At 36.3% G+C, this 18,430-nt stretch overlaps 1 protein-coding gene across 3 annotated transcripts in view; it reads left to right on the top strand.

Annotated features, from left to right (window-relative positions):
- The window catches only part of LOC123528306 (uncharacterized), a gene marked incomplete at its 3' end in the record, with an annotated part of 46,448 nt that extends 28,738 nt beyond the window's left edge, over window positions 1–17,710 (top strand). For 2 of the 3 annotated variants that reach the window (XM_053534569.1, XM_053534568.1), the window contains 6 exon segments: window positions 6,081–6,152; window positions 7,216–7,302; window positions 13,575–13,780; window positions 14,135–14,184; window positions 15,554–15,614; window positions 17,694–17,710. In XM_053534569.1, the coding sequence (XP_053390544.1) occupies window positions 6,081–6,152; window positions 7,216–7,302; window positions 13,575–13,780; window positions 14,135–14,184; window positions 15,554–15,614; window positions 17,694–17,710 (493 nt within the window). 3 annotated transcript variants of the gene reach the window in all.
- Window positions 17,711–18,430: the final 720 nt, after the last annotated feature.

The raw sequence follows: 18,430 nt of genomic DNA, 5'->3' as shown, positions 1-18,430 counted from the left end.
GAAACGAAAATTAGAACGGAAATGGCGTGAAAGTAAGCTAACAATCGATTACCAAATTTACCGGACACAGTGTGCTGAAGTGAATAAGATGCTAAAACAAGCTCGTGTTGAATACTATACTGTTTTACCATCACATTCATCTCCATGGCATCTCGCACACGATTTCAGTGACTTCTTTATTTGAAAGATCGAAACAATTAGAAACGATATAGCATCGCAAACACAATCTGTATCTGATTTAGATGACACAGAAACTGAATACACAGGAGTCAGTTATGTAGAGTTTACTCAAACCTCAGAAGACAAAGTGAAATCAATTATCAAAAAGTCTGCAAACAAATCATGTGAACTAGATCCTATCCCAACACGGTTATTAAAAGAATGTCTTGACGAACTAATACCAGTGATAACAAAAATTATGAATGCATCTCTAAATGCTGCGCATGTGTCCAAAGCGTTCAAACATTCACGAATAAGACCTCTTCTAAAAAAGCCAAGCCTAGATTCTAATGTCCTAAAAAACTACAGACCTGTGTCAAACTTGCCGTTTCTGTCTAAAATCTTAGCAAAAGTGGTAGATGTTCGAATTGAAAATCATCTGAGGAACAACGAACTCCATGAAGTTAATCAATCTGCTTATAAGAAATTCCATTCAACCGAAACCGCCTTATTTAAAGTCCAAAATGACATTCTTCAATCGTTGGATAAGAACAATGTGACTATTCTTGTGATGCTTGTTCTCTCTGCAGCATTTGACACTATTGACCACGGGACGTTGATTCATCGCCTTGAACGTCACTTTGGTGTTACAGGCAAGCCACTCGCATTGATGATGTCATACCTTAGTGACCGCTACCAGACCGTATGCATAGATGGCGAGCTACCACAACTAGTGCTAATGAAGTACAGTGTACCCCAAGGGTCTGTCCTGGGGCCAAAGAACTACACAATGTACACAAAACCAGTCGGAGTTATCTGCAGAAAGCACGGACTGAACAATCATTTCTATGCGGAAGATTCGCATTTATATCGATCCTTCAAACCAATAAAAAATGTCTATTGAAGAGACCATTCATTGCGTTGAAAGTTGTTTGAAGGATATAGTAAAATGGATGAATACTAACATGTTGAAACTCAATGCTAAAAAAACCCAGAATGAATCATATTTTCATCTGAACACAAGACACAATCTGTTTCAAACATACCTGTGAAAGTGGACGGCTCTGAAATCAAACAATCAGGCAGTGTCCGGCACCTCGGTGCTTCCCTGGATTCGAACATGAGGATGGAGCAACATGTGAATAGTGTGTGTAGGAATTCCTAGGCACAGCTGCGGCAAATTAGTCACATCAGACAATATATAACCGCAAACGCAACCAAATCACTAATCAACTCTCTTGTTACATCACGTTTGGATTATTGCAACTCTCTTCTATATGGAATTCCAAAACAGTCAATGAACAAACTGCAATATGTCCAAAACACGGCAGCTAGAATCGTAGCCAGAACATCCAGATACGACCATATAACGCCTGTTCTGCGTGAACTCCATTGGCTTCCTGTGCAATGTAGGGTAGAATACAAAATTATAACACATACGTATAAGGCACTCAAAGATCAATCACCAGCTTATGTAGTGAACATGCTAGAAATATATACACCATCCAGAAATCTGAGATCGCAGAATAATGCATTAAAACTTGTGGTGCCCAAATGTCGAACAATGCGATTTGGTGACAGGAGCTTTCAGACAGCTGCTGCGAGGTTATGGAATGCCCTCCCATCTAGCATAAGAATGCAAGACCTTGCAAAGTTTCAAAAAAAGCGCTAAAGACGCATTATTTCATACAATTCTTTGGGAACTAACATCTCACTGATTACCTTATTTATAATATAGGTACTTTGTCGGCCAATTAATTACTTTAATTAAGACCTCCAGTGTGACGGAATAATGTTGGCGGTGTTTTTTTTATCTGTGGGATGTATCATGGGTGTTCTCCGGACCGTTTAGGTGGGGATTGACCCAATCATCCGGACGGTTTGCATGCTGTGATGCAGACATCATCCAGTTTAATTCCGTCTGTTCAAAATGTAAGATATCTTTTGTTCTATTCTACTCTGACCTGTGTCTTTGATAGGTCAGTTAATGTTTTATGATATTGTATTTTTGTTTCAGTTTAAGTTCTTCTATAATAGTTCAATTGCCATTTTTTATTGAACATTATATAAATGTTTCTATGTAAAGCACTTTTGAACGTATTTTTATATGTAAAGAGTGCTATATAAATGTGGTATATAATAATAATGATAATAAATACTTTCTAGATTTGCACAACGCAAAGTCGGACATATTGACAACGGCATTTCTAAGTGTTAACAAGCTTCAACTTTCAGTGTTTACAAGCTTTTAGATCATTTGAACCTGTGACCTTATGTTTGAGCCAAGATGACCTAGCTAAAATAATAAAAGTAAAATAAAGCGTTTACAGTGAAATTGTGAACGACAGAAGAAAACGGACAGTGCTACCACAAAAGTTTTCTATGAGCGCGTTGTGCTTTAATGTGCTAAGAACTCGGGTGCACAAGTGCTTATGTTGAAAACATTTCGTATACAATTTTACGACGGTCATCCGTATTTTTGCAATATATATAATTTTTCTCAAACAGACAAACAGAGGTACGAACAGATAAAGTCAAATTTATATTCCACACAGCACAGTGGTGGCGAAAAAGCCAGATTTTATCATCGATATACGCATGCTTATCTTACTGCACATAATAACGTAAAATTATACTGAGATGATTCCCTTGAAAAATCGATCGTCCTAGGTACTTACGCCCCATTTCGTTTTAACTAGCATATGTCTAAAACGAGGTGATAGCAAGCAACACCTACCAAAAAACGTGGTAAGAAACGTGGTAAGATGTAGCTACACCTGGTAATATTTACTAATACCAAGCAATACTACGGACGCAAGTAAGCTTACTAGATAATACGTAGAAGTAGTACATGGCTGGCTAGACTGGGAAACCAGTCTGGCAATTGACCAAACGCTGCCTATCAATCATATCAATAAATCGATAGGTGATCAACCCATCAATGCGCTTAAATCGACGCACACTTTCAGATGGTATTACTGTGAATATTACCCTCCGACACTGCGATCCCGACACCGATAAAATAGCTAATAAAGTCCTTTTAAAAATAATTATATGTACGAGTAAAACTTATTTGAAATGGTAAAAAGGTGTCAGTGGGGACTTTGCAAGTCCGACATTCGGCTTCTAGAACGCCCAGAAAGCGATCTTAATTTTATCTCTTTTCCAATTTTCCAAAACCTAAGTAATATCTAAAGAAGTGTTTTCGCTAGACGTCTTCACAGAAAATTGAATGTGGAAAACATCGACGGAAATTATCACATGTAAGTATGTACAACTGAATGAATAAATCTAGCTTTTACGTAATTCACATTTGGCCCTGGCGCCATGCGATAAATTAGTCTACGATTTTCCTTCCAGTGTTTGGGGCATCTTATACGATGTATGTGTTCACAGTTTATACGGGCATTGTGCCATTTTTTGTACAACCTCTCAGGTGACTGTCAGGAGAAGTCCGTGCGGACAATGCACGGAGATTATATGGAAATCATGCAATTTCACTGCATTTGCCGTCCACGGTAAATGATGCGTTAGCTGCTCGATGAGCGCGCGGCCTCCTACGATGTTCGTGCGGAAATTGTGAAATTCCACATGTGACATGTCTACAGGCTACGGGCTTACGATTTATTCAAACTTGTATAATTTTTCGTTAAACAAAATCGTAGGAAAATCGCATTGCCTTCTGCCTCCGCATGGAGGCCGCACAGAAAGGAGTACACGGGCGGTCTATTTGTTCCGCAGACACATTGCATGCTAGATTTGAACAAGGCATTTGTTGCTTTATTTAAAAGCCACAATACTTATTTACCAAAAATTCCACATTTTTCATGCCCTAACTCTTCAGTTACTCAGTTACCTTGATCATCATGCACTCCGAAAGACGTCGGTGGTGTAATATCTTTGTAGACTGAGGGAAAATGGCTATTTATACCTAAAGTGTAAGTGCATCATTATCCTTCAGAGCACGTTTTCCAGTTTTGCACACGCGGCATAAATAATGATAGAGTACAAGTCGAGAAAATACTAAGAATAATGCATGAATGAAACTGAATGATAAACAGATAGTTTATACTTATTCAAACACGCATTAACTTGTTAGTGGTTATTGAAGAAGAGCACAAAATTTTCAAAAGTAAAAATCTTCAGTTATTGTCGTCGTGTAACCCTTTTCCGTCTTCTTTTGACTTCTGAATATAGGCCGTAGATATACACGCTTTCCCAACGAATTACGTCTTCGGAAAATCTTGACACTATTACTGTTTGACTCCTTAAAGTACTTTCTCGCTTTCCTTATTTGTTTTAAAGACACAGAAAGTTCTCGTCAATCTACTCAGAAATATTGCGTAAAGTTGCAGAAGCAGCCATTATCAATCTAAATGTCGGAGGTTCAGATTTTTGTGGTAACACGTGACCTATAGGCAGAGCCTGGCGTATGGTCAATTATCTGTAAGTTGGTAATATAAACAGTAACACTACTTAGCACTAATCTAGCGTGATTTTAATGCATAGATATTGGGGATTATTTTCTCTGACAAAGCACTTTTTATCAACGGCATCCAAAACTATAAGCTGGCAGCCATGTTCGTCTTTGTTTGTTTATTTACGTATTTAATAGGTTTCTGCTACGATAGATAGCCTAAATATCGATAGTCCTGATCTTTATTCGTCCCTGTTCTCAATAGTATCGTTTGTTGTTTCTTTACTCTAGTGCGTTTCAGTACGTATGTGCGTCATTCTGTCGAAATCAGAATATCCCTAAAGGAATTTGAAAAGAGATATTAAATGAAGCAGACAGGAGTAAGAATTTAGAAGAGATTGTATGTAGCGATAAAGTTCTTTACAGGAATATAGATATCTGTAAATCATGCCAGACAGTGTCGAGAAAAAGTTACTGGGTAAGTGAGTTATACATGAAATGAAGAACCGACGGATTTAATGATGCTTAGATTAAATTGCCGTTTAACTACGTTTAAAAACATAGTATAATATCTGGCCTCCTTAATACCTGGCAGTTTGACTTGGGATTGGGTTTGTATTGTAAATGTTGTTTCTTAGTAACTGTTTTCATCGGTAACGTGGTGCAACTGCTAGAGTCGTCGAGTTGTACATGTAATGGCACGCTGAAAGAACCCATATGTTACTCTTACCAAAACTTCTATGCCATAGTATAAAGAAAATGATTTCATGATGTTTAGCTTAAATTGTCGTTTAACTACGTTTAAAAACATAGTATAATATCTGGCCTCCTTAATACCTGGCGGTTTCACTTGGGATTGGGTTTGTATTGTAAATGTTGTTTCTTAATACCTGTTTTTATTGGTAACGTGGTGCAACTGCTAGAGACGTCGAGTTTTACATGTAATGGCACGCTGAAAAAACCCACATGTTACTCTTACCAAAACTACTATGCCATAGTATAAAGATAATTTCCGCCATGTCTATCTGCAAGAGTTATAAAAAACGAGACAAGATTTTAGTATCTTTTAAAAAGATACATGTCCGCATTAGTCAGTACACACAAAGCCACGAAATATGTGTGCACTCATTTTTACACGGAACATCTAGTTATATTAATCATAATCTAGCAAAATTTGACAAAAATAAGAAAATAAGGAGGGGCCGAAATGTGTGTTAGGGACGACCATTTTGAAATCATTTAGGAATACAAAATGACAGAAATGGGAACAATGTTGACCAAGCGGCGAGTTGACTATAAATCGTTTGCGGAGTTTTAGCTTTTCCGCAGAGGATTTACAGTCTAAATCAGGTGTAAAATGACCTTCACCCCGGATATAAGAAGGAAGTAAAGATAAAATCAGTACAGGCCTGCGGCCGGAAAAAACACCGTATAGTTCATAAGTACTTCTGTACATAAAATGAGCAGGGATTTAAAATGAATTAATGTAAACATTGAATTGCAGGGAAAAGAAAGTCGGTACGAACGGAACCAATGAGTGTACAAGAAAAATGCGACAAATTTGTATCTGCTGTGGGTAAGTGTTGTATTATATACTTGACCTTATCAATTAAGTATTCTGTAATTCTATAAAATTAAATGATTTTAAAGCGGAATTGTGTGCATTTTTTTTTTCAAGTAAAAATCTAGCTGCAATAGATGTGTGTGTAAATAGGATGGATTGAATTATAGCTTTTAACCGAATATACCAAATTCTTTTTGTTACCAGTACGAACTAAGTTTCCAAATGTGAGGTTTCTTAATTTCACTCGAGCAGTTTTTATAATAATAGTCAAACAGCGTACATCAGATGCTTCCCTTTAACGTCAGAATTTACTACTTCTATGTAAGGGAAATCATTGCGAAGAAGATTGAAGAAAAGTATTTTTATTATATTAGCCCGATTTCTACATTTCTGAAGCATCAACTTCATATACTTATGCGACATTATCATTAATTTTACACATATAAATGCACATCAACTGAAAATTGGTTTGACACATTCACCAAAAACACACTGGTCAGGAAGATGTGCATAATGCCACTTGAAGTTTGCTGGAGTTTTCGTTCGGATGTTTTTGTAGTGAGAATTTTATAGCATTTTGTCTGTTATCCTTTTGTATCGAGTCAGTATAGCCTTTATGTATGTTTTTCTTCCAAAATGTTCAAATGTGATTCCCCGACACAATCACGCGGAAGTGTTCAACTATATGTAGAAATTGATCGCAACTAGGCCAGGACAATTATTGGTGACCTAGATCGATTTAGAAGTATTTGCATATCCTGGTAAAGCAGGGGACACATTATATAAACGCCATATTACTAAAACCCAATGAGGAAATACTATAAACGTCCAGACATAGTTGTCAATTCTATACCAGTGGGTTCAAAAAGGGTGACAAACTTTGATTTTTTTTTCTAGTCATATATATATATATACTACTCATTCTACTTAACTTCACCAGTTGCTTTAAATCATATTAAGCAATTTTGCTCAAGAGTAAGCGTGTTACTTCTATTTTAGTAATCATGTATAGATCAACCTTATATAGATTAAACTATGCTTTAAGTATATTGTATCGTCTTTCTATTTATACCAGATCGTGGATATGCAGAAAATGACATAGATGTTCAGTATAAAACGGTATATAACCGTAACCAAGTTACTGGATATTCAGGCGGGAAAGGTTGCATCTTTTATGTAATATTTAAAATTGAATTAAATATCTAACCAGAGAACAAAACAGACGACATTAGACTTAAGCTAATTATTCTATATTGCTAAAACATCCAATTTGATAATTTGTAAAATAGAAAATTTAGAAACTCCGCAGGTCGCTCAAGACGACAAAAAAGAAAATTTTGCAGGCTCAGTCAGACTGACCCTGTTCATGAACGGTAGTGAAATTACATACTAAGAAGACCTTGATATGTATTTTAGCGTCGGTATCTACTGTAAAAACTTGCACTGACCGTGACTGTGTTCAGTGATAAACATTATATTGAAGTGATGTGTTTGTTTATTTCGGTTGGTGTACTAAAACACTAAATTAACTTAAAAACTTATAAAAAACTGTAACAGAGAAATACTCAGGCGCCTTTAAGGCAGACAACCCTTTAAGGAAAAGGTAAGCAAAAAAAAAAACAAAAAAACAACAGCACATTTTAAGGTGGAATGCGCCTATTTTGAAGTTATCGGGTTTCGTTCCGAAATTTTGATTAATATAAAATTCAGCATATTCCTCATAGACTGCGGATTTTACTTTTTTGATATTTCTGTAACTTTTTTCTCTACAAACCTTCAAACACGACCATTGACGTCCATTTTTGATGAACCATAATTTCACGTCCGTCAGACTGTTTTCTTAAATCGTTCTGTTCAGTCCACAAGTATCGATTTGCTTGTTTCTCATCATATTTTCATTTAAAAATGTCTTTGAAATGGTGTATAATTTGTGGAGATCATTTTAACGTTGAGGCCGATATTTACGTTAAAGTGACGTCAGAGCGACAAATGTGACGTTTGGTTTTGAATAAAAAGTTTGCGTTAATCTTGTCTCATGTAAAACCTAAACGATAGACTTTGACAAAAAACTAACATGATCATAAAAACTTTATTTTCTGTCGATTGAAGGAATAAAATTATGGGGTCACCGAATTCATTTTCGCGTAAAATTACGTTACGCTACCCCTACCCCAAAATAAAAACATAGCTTAGTTTTCCGATATATCTCTTTTCAAATCTTAGTATTTTACATTCTCATTCATCAGTTGTTCACTACAGGCGTGAAACGAATCATGGAACGTGAGAAAGAGAGTTTTCCTTTCAAAAGAGGTCCTTATAACTGCAAAATTGGCGACTTCATTGAGAAATGGTTTGAATGCAGAATGTATTACATACGCCAATACGACAACTTTGCTTAAAAATATTGATCATGTTAATTTTGAAAGTCGCTATAAATATACTTTCTATATGATAAAGCTTATTTTTTCAAATACTTCTTATTCAAAGTACCAATAAACACGTTTTCCGTTGTAAAACACAGCTAATATGAAGAATATTTGCATATGCAATTGTGTTTATTGTTCGGAGTTTTCACACTTGAAACACGTACAGAAAGCATCATTATTGTACAATATCATTGATCAATATTATACAACAGATTCAAATATTCTAAAGGTTGTGATTTCAGAGGTATGACCCTTGACTCAACCGCCCCTCCAAGGGAGTAAAGGTTGTTTGTATATTGTTTTTTCTTAATATTATCCCTAACCCTCCCTAAGTACGCACACACGCACGCACGCACATTCCGAGGTCTTATATTTTTACTATTTCGTTTCTTACTTCACCACCCTAGTAATGTCTGACCATAAGATAAGTTGCCATGGGCTTGCCCGGTTAATTACCCGCTCCACGCATACGTTCGCATAATTTGATGGCGGAATTTGGTTTTTACGGGTCAGAGTTAATTTTTCAATTTTTTGAAATTTTATACCACAGACGCTATTGGAAATAAATCATAACTTCTACAAGTTCAGTATTCATGATATAAGAAAGGTTTCGTTGAGTTACAGCGAGTGTCAGTCACAACCGCTGCTTTCTTTCGTTCTTTCTTTTACCCCATCCGCTTAGCTCAGTAGGAGCGCAGATCTACTGATCGCGAGTTCGGTCCCCGGGTAGGGCTTGACGATTTGATAGAAGGCACGTGTCCGAAATCATTCGTCCTCCACCTCTGATTTATGTGGTGAAGATAGAAGTTTACAAATTTACAAATTTGTGACAGATCTCACCGGCGGCAAGTCGGAGAATCCAATGCCTGTTGTTGAAAATGAAAATACGCTAGCTGACAAATTCGCTGACTTTATCATGGAAAAGATTCAGAAAATACGGGACAGCTTAAAAGATTTTGAAAACTATAAACCATCAATGAGAAATGTGCCGGAATTTGGAAAATTTGATGAACTTAGTGAGGATGAAGTTAGAAAACTCATTAACCAGTTACAAACAAAGTCGTGTGAAATTGATGTTATTCCAACAAAAGTGTTGAAGTCATATTTAAACGAGCTCCTCCCAATTATAACTAGACTAGTGAATCTTTCTTTGACTCAAGGAGTCTTCCCAGTGCAGTGGAAACAGGCAATAGTTAGACCTCTGTTAAAGAAAGCTGGTCTCGAACTTATATTCTCAAACTATAGGCCAGTGAGTAACTTATCATTCTTGTCCAAATTGATAGAGAAAGCAGCACTGTATTTACTTAATAAACATGTAAATAAACATAATCTCCTTCCGAAAAATCAGTCCGCATACAGGCATCATCATTCGTGCGAATCGGCTTTATTGAGACTTATTAATGACATCTTGGACGCTATGGAACATCAAGAAGTGACTGCATTGATAGCATTAGACCTTAGTGCAGCTTTTGATACGGTAGATCACGATATTCTTTTGGACGTTTTGAAATGTCAGTATGGTGTCTCTGGTATTGCATTGGATTTGTTGAACTCATATCTGAGGCCACGGAGCTGCCGCGTGAGTGTGAAACAAACAGTGTCATCAGCACGTGAGCTTACGTGTAGTGTCCCCCAGGGAAGCTGTTTAGGGCCGTGGCTCTATCTCACGTACGCAGGAACGATTTTTGACATTGTTCCCCCGTCCATTTCCGTCTATGGCTTTGCCGATGACCACACCGCAAGCACACGTTTTAAGCCCGAACCATCCATCGAGGCTAAATCCATTGGTGAACTGGAGGAGTTTGCTACAGATTCAAATGGGTGGATGAACAGTAACAAACTAAAAATGAATTCCTCAAAAACTGAACATATTGCCTTTGGAAGTGCCCCTCAGTTGAATAAGTTAAACATTCATGAGATAGATATTTGTGGTGATAAAATCAAGAGACAGAGTAACATCAGATATTTGGGGGCCTATTTGGACGAAACTTTAACTTTCAAAGAGCATATAAAAATAAAGTGTAGAACGGCAATGTTGAACTTTTTCCGAATCAAAAACATTCGCAAATATTTGACTCAGGATGCAACTGAAACCTTAGTGCTATCGCTGGTTATTTCGCATTTAGACTACTGTAATGTTATTTTATACGGTATTTCTGATTGTGACATCGCAAAACTGCAACGCATTCAAAATATGTGTGCGAAGTTAGTTCTGAATCGTAGAAGAAGAGACAGTTCTAAGCAGGCACTCTACGATTTGCACTGGCTGCCGATCAAAACCAGAATAAACTTTAAGATCTTGACGTACATGTTCAATTGCCATGTTGGAAATGCGCCTGCATATTTGATTGAACTCTTAACACCGAAAATCCCCCAGCGCTCCCTTAGATCCTCGGAGTCATCAGTTGACTGTTACACCGTCCCTTTCAACAAGAGAAAAACTTTTAGTGATAGAAGCTTTAGTACTATAGGGCCAAAGTTGTGGAACAATTTACCGCTGAACATCAGACAAAGTTCTTCAATTGACTGCTTTAAGAAAAAGTTGAAAACGCATTTCTTCAGAGACTACTTCGCATTATTCTAAGTTTTGACTGAGTTTTAAAACAGTGATGCTAGTGACAGTGACAGAAATTTAATGTTTGTCTGTGATAATTATATGTTAGTAATATTTTAAAATATAGTATTATCATTAACTTTAAATTAATAATTGCTATTTTAATTCGTTTTAATTAATCTTATTTAAAATATTTTATATTTAATATTTTATTTCAACTTGTATTGTACAACGCCATTGAATATGTTTTAAATGTAGAAATAGGCGTTTAAGCAAATAAACCAGTTTCCAGAGTTTCCAGAAGTTATTTGTTGGGAATACAGAATCCAGGAACACTGGTTAGATTAACTGCCCGCAGTAGCGTAGAAAAACAGAGCTAAAAAAATTTCTTTCTTTTTTTATGTCATGGAATGTTTTCATTACTAGTATTTCTTATGTTTCTAATATTAGGAAACAGTATTATGTATGGAATATGTTTCTATTATGTGTCTATTAATACAAGGATAACATTTGTACACACAGCTCCGGAGAGCTAAAACCTCTTTGGAAAGGATGCTGTTTCTATCTAGCCAAGTTGCAAAATAAATTAACCTTTTAAGAGCAACAGCCTCATTACAACAAACATGCTGTTTTCCCGCGGTTATGAGGAGGATTCACTTTATTCGAAATCGGTGTGTCCGACTACTCTCCAAACAATCGAAATATTTCCAAAACGTAAAATTTGTAATAAAGTTAGATAAAATAATGTTTACTCGAACATGATGTTATAATTACATAAAGGCTTTCTAAATTTTAAAAAGTGGTATTAGCACTTTTTCCGAGTTATGTAAAAATGAATATTTCTCATTTTCACCTACGTTTTACTTTTTTCGTACTGTGCCGAGGTTGGCCAGATTCTGTTTACCCAGTATTATTTTCTGAAGACTGGTTGTTGTTCGAATCTGCTTCATTAAGAATACACCTATATTAACTAATATGATATCTATGACATATTTATAATGTAGGCCTATATTTGTTTGCCTCAGTTCTAATAGATGCATAAAATTCTTTATGTAACAATTTTTTACGCAAAGATAATACGTCACGGAAATAGCGGCATGTGATGGAATTCTATACTGGTACTTGTTATCATTAAAAGGTTGAGATAATTTAAATAAAGGATTTTCACTATATTCTGTCGTAGTATTTTTAAATTTATTTTTGTAAATGTTAACAATTCAATGTGCATCGATACATGAGTTTTCATGTATTATCATTAACTTGCGAGATAAATCATTTCACTTGTAACGTTGAATGGAATCATTAATAGTTGTAAAGGCCTCTTTTGATTAAATTCTACTTAAATAGGTTAAAGATGAGTTTGTCTTGATCACGAGAATCAGAAAATCCATTTAATTACGCATTTTATATCTGGGGTAGGAGTAGAGTAATGTAATTCAGCGCAAAGGGTAACGGGGTGTTGATTTTGTCGCATTCTCATATATCGAATATAATATAAACATTAAAATCTGAGTTCTACACACAAATTATTTCGCTAATGTAACAGAGTTTTAAAGGCTATTTTGATTTAATTTTACTAGGAAAAATAAAATAGTAGAGTTTATCCTAGAAGGAGGAGATACATGAAAAAATACTCAATTGCGCTATCTTGTGATTTGGGGGTAGGGGTAGCGTAACGTAATATTACGCGAAAATGAATTCGGTGACCCCATAATTTTATTCCTTCAATCGACAGAAAATAAAGTTTTCATGATCATGTTAGTTTTTTGTCAAATTCTATCGTTTGGGCTTTACATGAGAAAAGGTTAACGCAAACTTTTTATTCAAAACTAAACGTCATATTTGTCGCTCTGACGTCACTTTAACGTAAATATCGACTTCAACGTTAAAATGATCTCCACAAATTATACACCATTTCAAAGACATTTTTAAATGAAAATATGATGAGAAACAAGCAACTCGATACTTGTTGACTGAACAGAACGATTTAAGAAAACAGTCTGACGGACGTGAAATTATGGTTCATCAAAAATGGACGTCAATGGTCGTGTTTGAAGGTTTGTAGAGAAAAAAGTTACAGAAATATCAAAAAAGTAAAACCCGCAATCTATGAGGAATATGCTGAATTTTGTATTAATCAAAATTTCGGAACGAAACCCGATAACTTCAAAATAGGCGCATTCCACCTTAAGCAGCTTTGAAATAATGCTTTAGTAGACTATATAAATTGGAAACAGCCAATATATTGTTTCGTGCCATACATAGTATGTGTACTGCATACATGTGATAATTCTGCAAAGAAACCAAAATAACGTTGTTAATTCATTTATAGTTCTACTCTTATATTGTGATAAATGAATAAAAGATCTGTCAGCCACATGTAATACTTTCTTCCTATATAGAAAAGATGTGAATAGCAGTCAATGTTAACGCTCTATTGTGACTTTTTCCTAGATATGCGAGCGCCGCCTTTACCGGCTAAGTACTTGAGTCAAACATCTTCGCAAGCCCCTTTATCAAGAAACAATACTGAGCCAATTCTACCTTATACAGAACAAGACAGAGAACCATCGGTTACAAAATCTCACTCATACGTGGATGTTGTTTCTGACAATATGAGTGAAGTAACAAGTTGTGCTTCCAGCTCACGAAAATCAAAAGTTAGTATAAATGTCAGGAATATTGGTACATACTTCAAATGTTCCTGCAATAAAGCATAAAACGAGTTGTCTGCCGCCTTGAACAGGAAGTATACTTATTTTCTATATTGAATCCATGATGGGCAGTTTTTCTGCTTCATTTGTAGCCATTTTAAAACATTTCTGCAACAAAGTGTATCAACAGCAGGTTTTATGGGGATGTTGTTTACAAGCTTTATAAGATTTTGTGTCATAAAGCAAATTTCCATTTTGGAGAGGCTATGTTCTAGTATCGAAGCAATTCCTGTTGGATCGAGGTGTTTGTTTCATATCCTTGTTTTCATGTCAATATTTAAAACAATAATACTTTTGTAGGGTTTAAGCAGCGCAACATTCATGTGTGAGTTTCGAGCCGAGGCTGAAAGGTAAGAACAATATTTGTCCTACGATAATCAATTTTATTGTCTGTTATTCTATAGAAAAAGTGACCCCCCGGTCATAGTATTATGACCTCCAGATCATAGTACTATGACTCCCCCACGTGAAGTAAACTGAACCTCACGAAGAATATTGACTCCCATAAAAAAATGACCCCCGGTCATTTGGTCAAATTTAGTGATAACTCATGTATCTAAGGCTGCATTTTATGTCCCCACTCGGGGGCATATAGATTTGCCCTTGTCCGTCCGTCCGTCCGTCCTTCCGTTTGACCATTAGCCCCAGATACCATCACTTGACACAGAAATCAGAGCATTCCGCAACGGGAAAAGGGATTCTATTTCTAGACGCTGTATCTTGGTGTATACATTTTTTCAGGAAAATAACAATTCACAATACGTTCAAAAAACACACCAGTGTCAATAATCCCTGCAAACTTCGGTATGAAGTAATTCTTCAGAAGAAAACTGCACAAGAAACTGCTAGCATAGAACTTAGTATTAATAGAAGTTGCAATACTTAGCAGTGGCAGTAAAGTACGGTAGCGGCAACAATAGAAAGTAGTAGTAGTAGTAGTAGTAGTGGCAGTGGTAGTGGCAGTTGCAGCAGCAGCAGCAGCAGCAGCAGCAACAGAGGAATAAGCGACAGCAACAACAGCAGCAGGAGAAGAAGAGGTAGATGTACAAGACGTATTAGTGGAAGCAGGTATAGTAGTATCAGTAGTAGCAGTTGTAGTAGTAGTAGTAGAAGTAGTAGTAGTAGTAGCAGAAGAAGAAGAAGTACATGTAGTAATAGCAATATAAGTAGCGGCACCAGTAGTAGTAGTACAATCAAAATGTTAACTATTGGCAATGGAGGGTATTAGAGTTGTAGATCTAGTAAAATTGTCCGTTAGGTTTGGTGGGGATCACTTTTTAATAGACATTGTCGTCGAAAGTCTTTTTAGGAGCCGGTGTTTTACACGGAAAGAGTAACTTTTTTAAATAGAATAATGTCCGGGAATCGATATTGTATGAGAGTTCGAATGTAGTAATTTCGGCAGTGAGTATTTTACATAGAAGGAGTCACTTTTTCTATAGAATTATAACCGGGGTCGTTATTCTATGAGATTCGAAGGGAGTCATCTTTAGGGAGTCAGTATTTTACTTGGAGGGGTCAGTTTTTTATAAGGGGGGGGGGGGTCAATATTTTACAGGAAAGGAGTCACATTTTCTATAGAATAATGACCGGGGGGTAATGCTTCTTTTTATGTACTGTTTTGATTGCCAAACTAAAACTTTTTGAGATAGTTTAATGTTAGATGCATGAGTGAAATGGTTCAGTTACTTTAGAATTTATTTCCGTTTTTATGAACAGGATGTTGAACGAACAACCCGTAGGAAACTTTTTAGTTTGTCCTAGTGAAGAGAGTACATGGGTATGTTAATTGCTTTATATATAGTTTTGTACTAATTGTCCGTATAGATTAAACAGTTAGGCTTTTATAGGCAATGTCTTAAATGTGTGTAATTATGATAGACATTTCTTCAGCTTTAAAGCAGAACTTTCTTTTTAAATCAAAACATCAGAATCGATTGACACAACTTATAAATTTGATAATTATGGTAATTATCTTTTTCATTAAACTTTAAATGAGTATAGTTTTGTTTGAGGTTAACATATATAAGTCATTTAGAAGATAACAGAAAGGAAGTACATTTATCTGTCAATGAATTGTAAAGAACTGTCAATTTGAAAATTTGCTTTGAATTTGGTTTTGATTATATGTACTAGTAATGAATACATCTTTTGATTACTGTCATTATTGCCGAATTTCAACCTTACAAAAAGATGCAATACAATTCAAATATTTTAGATTTGTATCATTATATGTACAACACAAGTTAACATAGTACACTTTTATATAAGGTTATATGTCATCTTAATAGATTTATTAGAAACGTGTAAGCCCACTTAATAAACATAGAAATATAAACACTAAGGTCGTGAAGGGTTTATGAAGGGACACGCGAGGTAAGAAGAAGGCGAATCCCGAATTGTTCGTATCTTTGCGAATAGCGGGACTTGTGAAACACGTAGTGCCAAGGTACGAATTCCAGTGACGAGGGTTTTACACTCGCAGTTTCGTCATCTTAACTTTGCGTTTTGCTATCACAATCTTCGTTCTTCACATACTCCTTTGTAAACGGAAAGGTACGATAGCAAAGCTACGACATTAGAAAAATGTTATGCTTCGACACCGTGCACTTGCGCTTCGCATTTATCAAGCAACATGCGACGCGCGAGTGAACGATGACAAAACACGAGGGTCCAATAGCGAAACCGGAAGGTACATTGGAAAACCGCACCTTGACGTTTTTTGATACTGGTATTTTTTGCACTTATGCGTCTAAGCTTCGTCATCGTACATATTCGATTGGTGTGTACAAAAGCCGATCACAAAAAGTGATGCTAGGATGGCGAATCTAAGATGGAAAAAATCATCGTCCTTGGCCATTGTGCCTTAGCAATAAGCTGTGGTTGCATCTGCAGTACCTCCGCGCTTCGCATGTTTATCAATAACACAAAGCGCGAATGCATATTGGTGAATTACCAGGCTGTGATTGTAGGTGATAAACGCTTTGATATAGGACACATGCGCTGGCCCTAACAGAACACCATATAATTATGTCTTGAAGAATTTGTTTTGTTTAATTCTATTATTCCAAACTTACAAGGTGCCATAAGGCTAAACAGCCCGACTGAATCTTTGCGAAATTTCTTTAATTTTATAGAAATTTCAAAGCGTGATGATAGGATGGCGAATATAAGATGGTAAAATCATCGTCCTTGTCCATCTTGCCCATTGTGCCTTAGCAGTAAGTTGAGGTTGCCTATGCAGTACTTTCACGCTTCGCGTGTCTATCAATAAACACAAAGCGCGAATACATATTGGTGAATTGCCAGGTTCTGGTTATAGGGCACAAAACTACGATACGCTTAGCGCTTTGCATTTATATAGGACGCGTGCGCTGACCCTAATAGAGCACCATATATGTCTTGAAGAATTTGTTTTGTTTTACTCTGTTGTTTCAAACTTACAAGGTGCCAAAGGTTAAACAGCCACAATGAATTTTTGCGTAATTTCTTTCACTTTTACAGAGATTTCCAACACCGAATAAATTAAACCATCGTGGCAGATTTTGTACACATACAACTTTGGTTTGAGCCTGGTTATAACACGATATATGAAAATATGCTTGAAAGTCTATGTTCTCTGACACACAAATGTATTGTATCATAGAGTTATAATTTGTTGCTTTTTGTTTTATATGAAGAGCATAAACCGTCATCGATAAACTTGTCGAAGTTTTTATCGTGAGATTTTCAAATACTGAGTCTGACAATGGAAAGGGATCATATCATAGTATCAGTGAAACTAAAAAAGACTGTTTTACAGAATCAATCCTTATATCTTCCTTATGCTGTTCGCTATACCAGCGCATACTTTCCACAGGTGCTGCTTGTCAAAACCATGAAGGAAACATTTAAGATGCTGATACACACAAATGAACAGGTACCTTAATATTCATTAATATGAGCATTACATATCTGTCTTTTTAATCCCCCGCCGTGGCGGAGGGAATATAGGAATGGTCTGCGTCCGTCCTTCCGTCCGTAACAAAATCGTGTCCGGTCCATATCTCCTAAACCCCTTGAAGGATTTTCATGAAACTTGGGTCAAATGACCACCTCATCAAGACGATGTGCAGAACCCATAAGTCAGCCTTGTCGGTTCAAGGTCAAGGTCACAACTCAATGTCAAAAGTTTGAGCCTGCCATTTTGTGTTTGCTCTATATCTCCTAAACCCCTTGAAGGAATTTTATAAAAGTTGGGTCAAATGATCACCTCATCAAGACGATGTGCAGAACCCATGAGTCAGCCATGCCGGCTCAAGGTCAAGGTCACGACTCAAGGTCAAAAGTTTGAGCTTTCCATTTTGTGTCCGCTCTATATCTCTTAAACCCCTTGAAGGAATTTTATAAAACTTGGGTCAAATAATCACCTCATCAGAACGATGTGCAGAACCCATGAGTCAGTCATGCCGGCTCAAGGTCAAGGTCACAACTTAGGGTCAAAGGTTTAAACCTTCCATTATGTGTCCGCTCTATATCTCCTAAACCCCTTGAAGGATTTCATCAAACTTGGGTCAAACGATCACCTCATCAAGGCGATGTGCAGAACTTATGAGT

The sequence above is a fragment of the Mercenaria mercenaria genome, unplaced genomic scaffold (genome assembly GCF_021730395.1).
Source record: "Mercenaria mercenaria strain notata unplaced genomic scaffold, MADL_Memer_1 contig_3811, whole genome shotgun sequence".
Lineage (NCBI taxonomy): Eukaryota > Metazoa > Mollusca > Bivalvia > Venerida > Veneridae > Mercenaria > Mercenaria mercenaria.
This window is presented reverse-complemented; position numbering and strand designations above follow the sequence as displayed.